The 12,567-nt window shown below is 37.4% G+C and overlaps 1 protein-coding gene across 6 annotated transcripts in view; it reads right to left on the minus strand.

Moving 5' to 3' along the window:
* ZRANB3 (zinc finger RANBP2-type containing 3) overlaps positions 1 to 12,567 on the minus strand; it is a 42,489-nt gene that overhangs the window by 3,271 nt on the left and 26,651 nt on the right. For all 6 annotated transcript variants that reach the window (XM_032113690.1, XM_032113689.1, XM_032113691.1 and 3 more), the window contains 11 exons: positions 10,585 to 10,756; positions 10,069 to 10,197; positions 9,117 to 9,236; positions 8,280 to 8,399; positions 7,587 to 7,766; positions 5,926 to 6,078; positions 4,841 to 5,309; positions 3,670 to 3,873; positions 3,108 to 3,190; positions 1,649 to 1,750; positions 638 to 780 (listed from right to left, as the gene is read on the minus strand). In XM_032113690.1, coding sequence (XP_031969581.1) covers positions 638 to 780; positions 1,649 to 1,750; positions 3,108 to 3,190; positions 3,670 to 3,873; positions 4,841 to 5,309; positions 5,926 to 6,078; positions 7,587 to 7,766; positions 8,280 to 8,399; positions 9,117 to 9,236; positions 10,069 to 10,197; positions 10,585 to 10,756 — 1,875 coding nt within the window. The remainder of the gene's footprint in view (positions 1 to 637; positions 781 to 1,648; positions 1,751 to 3,107; positions 3,191 to 3,669; positions 3,874 to 4,840; positions 5,310 to 5,925; positions 6,079 to 7,586; positions 7,767 to 8,279; positions 8,400 to 9,116; positions 9,237 to 10,068; positions 10,198 to 10,584; positions 10,757 to 12,567) is intronic.

A 12,567-nucleotide genomic window follows, 5' to 3' on the forward strand; every position in this document is an offset into this window, starting at 1 on the left:
AACAATTAAAAAATGACAGCAATTTGAAACTGCCTGACAGTGAAACCTGAAAGGCATTTTGTTTCAGTTAGGTGAAGTCTCAGTGACACTCTGGATAATCCAGGAAACTTTACAAGCTCTGGAGGAGTCCTTGCTCCATTAGTTATGTTTGATCTCCCTTCTTTATTTTCATGTGAAACCCTGTAAAACACAACTGCTTTTAGGTAAAAAACTTAAAATTGGTTCACAGAAACCACTATTCAGACAACTTCTCCTGAGTACATCTCTCTGTACTGAACACCTGCCAAACCCTACACACAACCTTACGTACCTGCTGTAAGTCCTGGTAGGTTTTCTATACCATTCACAGATTTTTCCTACACTTTATGGTAGGACACAATCAGGCAAGAGGTTAACAAACACTTATTACCCTTCTGCTTATATTACTGGACTTACAAACTATTTATTTACTTAATTCTTACCTACAGCCAAAATAGTCACCCTCAGGAATTTAACAGTAGGGACTGAGGGGAATAAGAAGGTTTTAGATGGTTTGCATGACGTGTTTTGTGCACAGCAGTGACAACACTGAGGAATGATGCAAAATCGAACTTTCTGCAGTAATTAGTAGGAGGAATTAAAACCAAACCCCACATACCTCTTTGTGCTGCTGCCCACTGACTGCTTTTTAGACAACTCCTCTGCAGCATGAATGGGACTACAGAATATTTGACCACTTTTTCTGACTATCTTCTGTTTCATTGCTGTGAGGTGAGTCCATTCTTTCACAAACCTCAGGATCTGGCAGAGAACATGACTGTCAGCACCAGGACAGACTTTGCACAGAGCTAATTACAGCAGAACAGTGCCATGGATTAGTGCATTCTACACTGGCTGGAAACAGCTCCTACAATCAGAGATGTGCCTTCAGGTAACTCTTCAAACCCTCACCCCTCCATCTGTGGAACCCATTCAGTAGCTGCTTCACACAACAGCTGGTTGAATCAGTCAGGCATCTCTCCTACAAATTTAAGTTCCAGCCTTCTTGGAGAACCTACAAAAAGAATCAGTTTTGTTTCCACCTGATGGTTTTTAGTTTGGAAAATCAGATTTTAACTTAAGCAGATAGTATTTCCCATCCAGTTTAAATCTGGATTTCCTTACTTGAGTACTTGGGTTTGCAGTGTTCTTCTCAAACCCCATTATGAATGGGATCTTTATTCCTAAATTAACTGAATGTCTGCGTAGAGCTGTGCCTGACACTACTTTGAAAACTCTTAGAAGACCAAAGGGAGAGTGAGAGTGGAGGCCTGCTCAGACCTGCAGCTCTGATACAACCTAGAACATTCTTATTTAGAGTGTGCACTATTTAATTCATAACCTTTAAGAAGTTATTTTGTTGACTTATGAAAGTTAGGAACTAATTCTGTAAATGAGAAATGAAATGATGCCTGGTTGATTCCTTCTACTGCAATGTGAAGAGGAGGCACAATAATTTGCCAGAGTAACAGACAGCATAATTCATGTTCACATCAACATCTATAAGATTGCTCTGATGAAACTGTGCCTATATCCCAAGGCCTGGAAGTATTCTGCATTTATTTTTTTTAAAAGACAATTTCCTCTGCACTTAATATTATATTGCTGTGCCAGTAGAACTTGTTCTTACCAGTGCACGATTTTTTTTATTCTGGAAAGTCTCTGGTAAGTCTTCCCAGTTATCCAGCTGTATGTCCAATGGAATGAAATTATGATTCAGTGGTTCACCATCCTAGGTGAAACAAGCAAAGTTTTGTTTACAGATGCAGTGTAGCACAATGTAGAAAAAGTAATCTGTTTCAAGTGAATTCTCCTCCCTTCCTACTAAATTTAGTCCCTCAAGGTCAAATTTTTCCAGAACCAACAATAAGGCACAGAGATAACAGCATGAATGCAAGAAAGATGATTCATATTAATCTAACTAAAAGTAACAAGGCAGAACATCTTACCTTTTAATAAATCAGATATTTTTCTTTGCAAATAGTTCAGACACACCTTATATTAAACTGAAATTACAATCCTCTTGACTGAATTCTAAGGGAAATGAATGATTGTAGGTAGGAGAATGTCACTTCATTACAATTTAAAGTAAGAATTCTTGAACATTATTTATCATACTTCTTTTTAATGTCTGAAGAAGTTCTCCACTTAATTTTTAAAGGAATAAGTTGTCCCAGTGGGTACATCTGGTCAAGGAACTTATGGATGATTCACAAACATTTGAGAGAAGGAGTCAAAGCAGAATTCCCCAATGTCTCACCATTCAGCAGATCTTGTGCAGTATCTGGCAAAATGAAACTAATCCCATAGTACAATGTACATACATTGTAAGTACATTTAACAAGTTTTCAGATACAAGAGGACTTTTTGACTCTTTCTGACTTTTTCCCAGCTGCATCAGCCTAATAAAAATGTCTCATCCCAAAGACTTACCTTCAGCTATCCGTGCTGCTTTAGTGGCACCTGAATACACTGATTCACTCAGTAATTTGAAGAAATCTTCCCAGTGCACTTTCCTATCACTTGAAAGAGGAAACTGGCAAGTCCTGACATCCTCTTGAATGACTGGGAAAATTCCCAACTACTGCTTTCTGTACCCAATCACCACTGCAGATTAACAACAACGTGCTTTATTCAGGCTGTTACTGACTTACACACAGCACTAATGTTGATCTTTCTGAAAATGTGGTGGCAATAGCTTATTTACTTAGTGTGTCAGGATTTACTGTCATTTTTTATTTGAATTTTGAATGTTATTCTATTCAAGTTATTTTGTGATAAGACACTGTAATAATAAAAAGGAATTTTAAACGACTGTTACTGGCATTTGTAACAGATGATTTCATGTATTAGCCCAATTTTGTAAGCCAAGAGAAGTGCTGAAAGTTATGTATCTAGGGAATTATTACTTAATTTCATTGAGAAAAAGAACTAGAATGATAAACTACCTTATTTTTGTATTTCAGCTAATACAAAAATATTGATGCTTTTACATAAAGCATAACAAATGAAAACATACAGAAACATTTCAGAGGGCATTTTCCTTTCTAATTTTAAAATGACAATAACCATGCATACTTCAGGTTTACCTTTGTATAGAGGTGGATTCTATCAGTATTCCTGCTTGCACAAAACATAAGCCCATCATATATTTGGAATGTGTCTGATTTATCTACAACAGAAAAAATGGTAGCATTAAAGATTTTTCTTCATTCATTCTACTCTGACATTAGAAATAATATTAAATATGTATCTAATTCCAGAACAACCTAAGATGCAGAGCTCAAGCAGCAAACTATTAAGGTATTTGTGTATTTCATTTTTCTGTTTCTCCTGAATGACCCATCAACTGTTTTGCCTGTGTCTGTCCTCAGTTCCAGTAAAACCATCCAGATTCCCAGCTGCTGGTTTGACACAGTCCTGAAGTCAGTCAGCTCTGGTTTGCACCAGGACCTGTGTGGAAAGGCTGGGCTTATCCAGCATCAAAACTCAACAAATGGCTCAGGCTAGAATGATAAAAGTCCCGTGCTGGTGCTTGTACTTCTGTGTTTCAAAGATGTAGGTTTTTATTTAAAAGCTGTTTTTCATGCCAGAGGCATTTAATTCAGTTTCACAATGGGATAGAACTGTTCTTTCAGAGTCCCACTTTACCTTCTCCACACTCTTTTTCGCTTTCTTCCTTTTCAGTCCCCAGAGTTTCCTGTTCTCTGATTTCAAAAGATTGCTGTGCCCCCATTTCCCCCAAATGTCCTCTTCTGTCTTCAGCACTGCCTTCTGCTCTGTCTTCATCTCTCCTGGGCTCCTCTGACACTCCTTCCTCACTCTGGCTCCTGAGAGCTTCACCATTTCTCTCACCTACATACAAAGAAACAAGAAAAGCGATGATTTGTGTTACCTGGCAGGTACCTAATAACACACCTGAGACAGGACCATGGCACTGAAATACAAAGAAATGGCATTTTGTTCTCTAATATTATTATGGTGCAACCACTTAGGAAGCTAGAGCTAACTTTAATATTAAGAGAACAAACACATGGAACAAAGCTTTTCATTTACGTAATCCTGTGCACCCGGATTAATGTCAAAATATTTATATAATAAATAATGCAGATAGCAATTCTATATTATATACAGTTATTGTATACCATAAACACACAAAGTAGCTTTCCAGGCATTGATTTATAGCTGTGAAACTCAGAAGTTGTCCTTACCTGAGCATGCATAGAGATTTAAATAAATAAATAAGCAAGTAAAAAGAGCCTTTGCAACTGAAATGACAAATATGGGCATAGATTTATAAAAATGTTTCATTAATTTTCCAGATAGCTTAAATAAATTTAGTAAAAGAAATCTATTGTGAACTGTTGGAGCAAGAAAAGCCATATTTTCCAGATAATGTCTCTCATGACAAATATGCAATGCTCAAGTTAATAAAACACCAATACCACATTGATTAGTTTTGAAAGGTAAAGAAAAATTTTGCTGTTTAATTGTATTCAGAATAACCATAAACCTCAAAGAAGAGGAGAGGAAAATTTGCTGCAAAGGAAACAGAGGATATATTCATCCTTATGGAATTTATATCCTGTTAACTTTTTATGGGAATTTTTCACTTGTTTCAAGTTAGGTTCATGTAAAACATCCTTGGGGAAAGCAAGACTAAGGAGGATCACTTGAGGGGTATTTGTTCATGTAAAGACACAATTCTTCATATTTTCCTGGACCTCTGTGTAGTCATAGGTTCAAAAAGATTGTATTTTCTGAGCCTGATCACAACTGAAATGAAAAATGCATCTTTTTCTCTGCAGCACCCCTTACTCACCATCCCTGCTCTGGGGGCAATGGCACATTTCACAGAAAGGCAGCAGATCATTGTTAATGTAAGTGCAAGCACTGCAGTGCCAAACTTTATTTAAAGCTGTACTTTCACTTGAATTATTTAAGCCACAAGGACGGAGTTCATTGTTTTTTTCTGAAAACAAAGAGGGCTTTTTTCCAGTCAAAGATGTTTTCTTTTTATTGCTGGAGCTGACTGGGGTAGATCCACTTATGCTCCTTGCTCTTTTGGCTTCATGTTCGCAAGTATCTTCATGACAAATTGTATCCACCTCACTTATCCTTGTGGAATCCAGGTTTTCATCACTCTTCCCTGCATCCTCTTCTTTTGTGACAGCAGAAGATTCTGAATCATTACGTAACAATTCATCACCAGAAAATCTTTTGCGTTTCTTCTCCGTGGAGGATTTGGGGGAAAAGAAGGAACGTATGTCATGCTGTTTGTCCTTTTCAAACTAGGGAAGAGGAAAGGAACACAGAATCACAGAAACATTTAGGCTGGAAAAGGCCTCTAAACCCCACTTATGACTGCATCAGAAACTGTTAACAAAAGATATCTTTAACAAAAGATAACTTTAAGAACAAACAGTGAACAGAAAAAGCAATTCAACATTGCTCTCCAGATTTTAGAAAAGTATTTTCAATATTCTCCTGAAAATTCTGAAATGGCACTACCAGAAGGCAGAGACATAGAACTGGTAAGCTATGTGCCTTTTTTGAAGATGCCCATTACAAGGAAAGGCTTTCAAACACTGTTTTAAATATTAGTCCAATTAATTCAGCACAGTTAATGAAGACATCATTTGAACAGAAATTACTTGGTCTTATCTGACTCTGAGGACGGCTCAGTCACCTGAACATAAGGACCCAGCAGAAGATGTAGATGACATTTATACCCAGCAGATCACTTTTCCCAGCTTCACATAAGTTTTAAAATGGAATTTAGTTTTTCCTACTTGTTTGGTGTTTCTCTGTTAGTAAACTCTGAACTGCACAAAAAGCTGAAGCAAATGACTGTTACAATTTTTTTTAAATGAAAGAAAACAGAAAAGACAAAGGTTCAAGTCTTACATGTGTAAATAAAAGTTCATTTTGGGGACCTTCTAGAATTTCATTTGGGGTCCAGGTCTCAGCAAAACTGAGAAAGTCCCATTTGTCCTTATCACCTTCTTCAGCCTGCATTTTCTCTTTCTTGCCATTCAAAGTGCTGCCTGTGACTTTGGCCTGCAGGAAGACAATAATGGTGAGTGCTGTATTTAGCACACTACAACCAGTGAACCAGTGACACAAAATGTCAGTATTTATTGAAGATAAAAGAGAATATATACACTGTGTACATCTCTAGCAGTCTTAACATGTTTTGCTCGGCATGTGGAGACAAACAAAGGCAGAATTATTTAGTGACCTGTAAGGTAAACTGTTGTTGAATTACTAAGCACCATCCATGTCATGTTTAAGGAGATTCATAATGCACCAGACTGACAGATTCTTTCAGAGGTACCTACAGGACGTTGAATACAGAATTTCCTTCCCCAACTGAACGTCAAACACAGTTTGCAGTTCCCAGATTATTTAAGCAGTGACTATTTTTCAGCAGGAGAGTAATATACTGGCAAACAAATGGTCACCAGTTTGTCACTACAGTAACTTACGGACCCAGCCCAACTGAACCACGACAATACAGGACCAGCCAAATGCAAGAACTACAGCTATAGGCTGGCACTGGCATCAGGATAAACCCTGTGTAATCACAGTCTCAAATGGCTCTGGCACCTGGTGTTTGAAAGGCAGTTCCTTCTGCATTGACACTGCTGGCAACACCAGAAAGCAAGAGCTGCCAGAACACCAACACACCTCAGTTATCAACACACGACACTAATGACTGGGCACAAAGGCTACAAAGGGGTCACTGAAGCAAAACAGCCAAATGATTTTTCTCAGTTCTGTGAACTCTCAAAGATTCTCCAAGTAAGGAAAAAAAGCAGACTGGAACTACTCCTAGCTTTAAAGTGACAGAGAGCAGGTTTAGATTCGATATTAGGAAGAAATTCTACCCTGTGAAAGTGGTGAGGCTTTGGCACAGGTTGCCCTAAGAAGCTGTGGTTACCCCATCACTGGAAGTGTCCAATGCCAGGTTGCACAGGGCTTGAAGCAACCTGGGATAGTGGAAGGTGTCCCTGCCCATGCCAGGATGAGCTTTAAGGACCCTTCCAACCTAAACCATTCTATGATTCAATGACTGCTAACAACAGTTGGGTGATACTTGTGGAAAATGGCAACAGAAGAAAAGATCTGTATAATCTTGGATCTACCGAAAAAGAATGCCTCTGCCTCTCAAAAAGGAAGCTTAGTTTAGGCACAACATTCATTCAATTAAGAAAAAACAACTCACAACAAATTCTAGCTGTTATGAGTGAGCAGAATGCCTGAATGCCTTAAAATTGAACCACAACAGCAATAAAAAGCCAGAAGATAAAACAACCATCTCCTGTGGGTATGAACCATCCCATGCACCTTGGCAAAGACTCATTATCGTTGCATCTTGAATGAAGAGCAAAAACCTAGAAAAGACTAAGTCAGAACAAACATGGACATTTTGATGATTAGTAATTGTAGGTGTATCAATTTGTCTTAGAGTAGGAGCGTGTTTTAGATAAACAAGACTTTTGTGGCACTGAAGTGCAACCCGATCCCCAGAGAACCCTGACCCCTCGGCCCCACTGCACACTCACCTTGCGGTTCAGCATTGCCCACATGAGGGTATCCATGGTTCCTTTGGCAATCAGGAAGTGAACGTTCACAGAGCTGCACTGCCCAATGCGGTGTGCTCTGTCTTCTGCTTGTTTAATATGGCCTGGATCCCAATATAATTCAGCAAACACAACGTGAGTGGCAGCAGTGAATGTTAAACCCTAAGGAGAGTAAGGAGATGCATTTTAAAAAAAAAGATTCCACACACAAACAACAGATTATCTGAAGCAAAAGAAAGCTAAAGGTTGTACAGGACATTTTAGTATGGAAATAAGAGGGTGGTCAGGGTGGTCCTCGACAGCAGATGGCCATATTATACCAATTTCTTCCTTGGGCTTCAGATTCAAAAAATACTTCAGTATTGTGCAAAGACTGCACACTGCTTTTCATCATGGAATAACATCTATTTCTTATTAATCTAGTGCTTTTAAAGAAATTAAGTTTTTCTAATTATTCAAGAATGAGATGCTGCTGCTTATCATCATTTTGCTCACGTAAATTCAATAGAGGCTTAGAACAGTTAACATGATTAGTGCAAAGAAATGAACACAAGGTCTACAAAGGACAAATTGCACGAAGATAAATTACCTTCAGTAAATCACTTCAGTCATCAATGATTTCAGTAGCTATATTCTTTAAGTATATTATTTCACATGCTTTCTTTTTTGCCCTACCTGACCAGCTGCCTGAATACTCAAAATAGCAACCCGGGTTTCAGGGTCCTTCTGAAACTGATTGACGAGGTGAATCCTCTCTGCAGAGGGAACACTCCCATCTATTCGGATGTAGCGAGCCTGTAACATCCAAACAGAGACTCAATGACATCATCAGCATCTGTTTTCAGACCCAATCCCTCCCTGTCCCCCAATAAAATTATGAAAAGGACTGTTCTATTCCTGTCATGGGGATCAGAATACATCTTTTGCCCTTTGACTTAAAATTAAGTCTCTGTCTAGAGAGGTGTAGACTTTGTTTCCCTGTTTGCAAAAGTAGAAGATAGAATGAACATGGGATCTTGAAATGAAATATGAAACAGAAGAATCTGGCATTTCCCTGACACCATTTTTTAAAATGTTAAAAAAGAGTAACAATATAAAATAGCAAAGTTAGCCACCATTCACTAGCAATAATTAAGAGTCCATGATCAAAATAAGGTGAAAGCTGTTTGCAAATATTTTTACTGCTTTGAATTAAACATTTAGGTGAAATGATAGCGTGCTGTTAAACGTCCCAAAAAACAGACTGGTAGAAAAATTTGGAAAACAACTTCCTACAATATTGATTTAATAATAATAATAAAGTCATACCAGATACAAGTGTGTTTACATCATCCTTAACCACAAACCAGTTTTCAGAACCACATGATCCCTTTTAATGCAGTGGCACTGATCCGTATGTACATAAAATCCTTCCATTCCTGTACTCGTGTGCAGTTGGCTGAATTCAAACACAGCTGATAGCCATTTGTTTAAGTGAGGTTAGATTTGTGTGCACATTTGTTCAGGCTTTACCTTGCTCTCTATAACTGCCTCTGTGCAGGCTTGCAACATGCTCAGGTGATGGGCAAAGACGAGGAACTTCAGTTTGTCATTGTCAAGCATCATTTTGATGTAGTCCTTGACTGCTCCTGCCTGCCGTAAGAGAGTGTTTTCATTAGTGAGACACACAAAATGTTCAAAAAGACAGTTTTTATTTTCATGTCTTCCAATTCCTTGTAACATGAAAAGGTAAATTTCTGTATCTTTTGTTATCCATGTAAGGCTTTATCAAACACTGACATTGCTAAGAATCAAATGATTGAGATTAATTTTGTTTAAAAAAACACCACAACGATGTCTTTGAGAAACCTAACTCACTACTTCAGAGAGAGAAAAAAACCCCACATTTATCCTCACAATACCATATAATTACATGGCACTTCTTCCAGATTAAGATGTAGATAAACCCCTTTTGATTCAGACGTCATTATCTGATGTTTTAATCCATATTTGAGAAAAACAAACATATTTCAAACAGACAAGGTAATAGTTAATCAGAACTTCTGCATCCACACACAAATAAAGCCATATATCAAAACTGAAAGAGTAATTCTGATATGTTCATGATATCATAATCATAAAATATTGCTCTATTTAAGCATTCATAGAATTCTTTTGTGTCAAATGTAATTTTCAGTATCTTTTACAAAAGCTATTAAAGCAATGATGGCAGTTAATAACAAAATCTATCAGTGATCAACAGTTAATGCAATACACTCTGCAGCAGTTTTCAGACTTCTTTTTTCATTGTAATGGGGTTCTGCCTATTCCATAAACATACAGGGGAAAAAGAGAGTGCTTCTCCATGCCATGATTATAAAACAAACTGAATAACCTCGTGTTCTGGCCAATAAAACCAATTTTATGAGGTTAAAAACACACACTGGGTAGTTTAAGGATATTAAGGGAAGACTTGCAGGCTCACCTTGGCAATGGCTGTTTCCTTATACATGCGTGTGATCAGATTCATGACTTGAGAAAAGTGGCTTTCAGTGGCATCTGAACTCAGACTTCTCATTAATTTCTCCCACTCTGCAAAAGTGGCATTCAGATTCTAATTGGCAGAAGAGATCAGTGGTTAGACAGAGAGTACAAAGCATGTTCTACCTCAACAGCTACGCTTCAAGTGTAAAATGTTTAGGAACTTCGGAGAACTCTATCAAATTTGGCTAAAAGCAACTGTAGGATTCAAAATCTACAGTAAAAGAAGAGAGAAAAGAAGATTGTACTAGAAATAGAACAAATTTTATCATTGATGCAAAAAAAATTGCTGTATGAGTGTTGTATTATATTTTAAAAACAGTAACAGAGATACTCTGCTTTATACTCACACAATCTTTGTAACTACACATAATACACATGCATACATAAAAATACATATCCATATGAAGATACTTCCATTTACTAACAAATGTGTTTTCTTCAAAAATGGAAAATTTACCTTTGCTGCAGTTTGAGGGAGGTCAAATGGAATGCGTTGCCTGACTTTGGGAGGCAACTGAGTTAGGACATCATTCTTCAGTCTTCTGATCATTATTTCACTTAAAAGCTGATGTAGTTCCTCTAAGTTTGAAGCTCCTCTACAGTCCCATTGCCTTCTTTTACCAAAAAACCTGAAAATGATAGATCAATACAGAATGTAAACATGAGATCTTCCAAATTCAGTAGAATCAGTATATAATTAATTTTAAATCACACTATTGGATATGAAAGTGTGCTTCAACTTCCCAGCAGCCACCACTGTCTGCAGGAGTTACTGCCCATCACCTGCACACAATCCTCTGTCTATTCCCAACTTCCCACACTTCACTGTCCACAGGAAGCAGAAGTTTCAGGTTTAATTTTGGAACTCCTGTTTCGATGGACTAATGAGAAGAATATACCACCTTGAGAATATTCTTTATTATATTACAGACAGGAAAGCCATCATGAAAAAGGCAAATATCACTATCAATATTCCTTTCTTCCCTCCCTAAGAATTCCTTCTCAGTTACTGCCAGAGACAGGATTTAAAGCTTAAGCTATCATCTTTAAAAGTAATACTATTTAATGAGCATGGTTAAATAGAAGAAGAAGGTTTCACATTAAGAAGCTAAAGGCTGAAAAGAGAAAGAATTTATTAACTCAAGTCTTCCTTGTTCTTTCCTTGCTTTGCTGTTTTTGAGGAAGTGTTGCAGTAGGAACAGCAGCTTTTCTCTGTCAGAATTACCAGGAGACAATAAAATAAAGAACATGACAGTCTTGGAGAAAAGCCCAGGTAGCATTTTCCAGGGCCAGAAGAGTGTGTTACAAGCATGCAATTTTTATTAAAAGACCAAACAGCCACAAAAACCCCCACAATCATTTAGAGATTTTTAAGCCTTACTGACTTTACCAACAGTGTTCTAATTAGCTGAATTAGCTGACTGTAATAATTTGGGAATGGGGCTGAGAGAGTTACTTCTGCACTGGTGAAGCGGGAATGGCACTGATGGAAGACAGCAAAATCTTTTGCTCATATCCCTTCCTTAGTCTATTTATATGTCTGTCCTTAGAAAAGCCTCCTTCCTCCACCTTCAGCATCGGGGATATGACAGAAATGGCAGGCTAAACCTCACAGAAATAGTTTGGATCTCATCTTTAAAACAGGTGTCCATGGACACCTAAGGAAATACCACCCATATTTTCACGGAAAGTGCTGGATAAAATAATCCTATCAAGTTTATTACCACAGGATGTTTTGTTCCAGCCAAGTCATGAAGAAAAAGTTATTCATTGAAAGCTTGCCAAACCCTGAACTTGATTTTTATTACATTTATGGTATTCCAAAAATAAGATAATCATCTATGATTGAGTAGCTAACCATGCTGTACCCACGCGCACTTGTGGTGTGAAAATTACAGATGCATTCAGTCAAAACACCATGGAAAAAATAGCATTTCTCTGTCTGAAAATTAGACAGTGCTCTTCCATGTTATTTGAAGTTCAATACTGATAAAGTGCATATGATGGAGGGAGAAAAACAAGTTTTATGAAAATGAAACCATGTAATTATTAGTGTAAAAATTAAATCTAAATGCTAGCCAATTTAGCTGACAAAGATCTGTTATTTTGAATACATGCAAAGTTGCATATATGAAATTTTTAGCTAAGACAGCCAGCCTGTGAAATACAGAAACAAGTACTGGACTTTGTTTCCCACTCAAGTGTGGTGAGGCAGCAAAAAGACAGGGACCCCATAATAAAGAGAGGTATAAATTATTACATGACCATGAGCTTAAGACTCAGAGTTGAAAACTCCAGTTCTGAAGGTAAAACCTCCACAACTCATACTAACAACAGTAAATGTATAAATAATTTTACTTAACAGAATGCTGGCACTTCAACTTTATTTCAGACTTTAATAGCTTTAATTCATTTATTTAATCAGTGCCATCCTTTTCCC

This window comes from Corvus moneduloides, chromosome 7 (genome assembly GCF_009650955.1).
Source record: "Corvus moneduloides isolate bCorMon1 chromosome 7, bCorMon1.pri, whole genome shotgun sequence".
In the NCBI taxonomy this organism is placed as follows: Eukaryota; Metazoa; Chordata; class Aves; order Passeriformes; family Corvidae; genus Corvus; species Corvus moneduloides.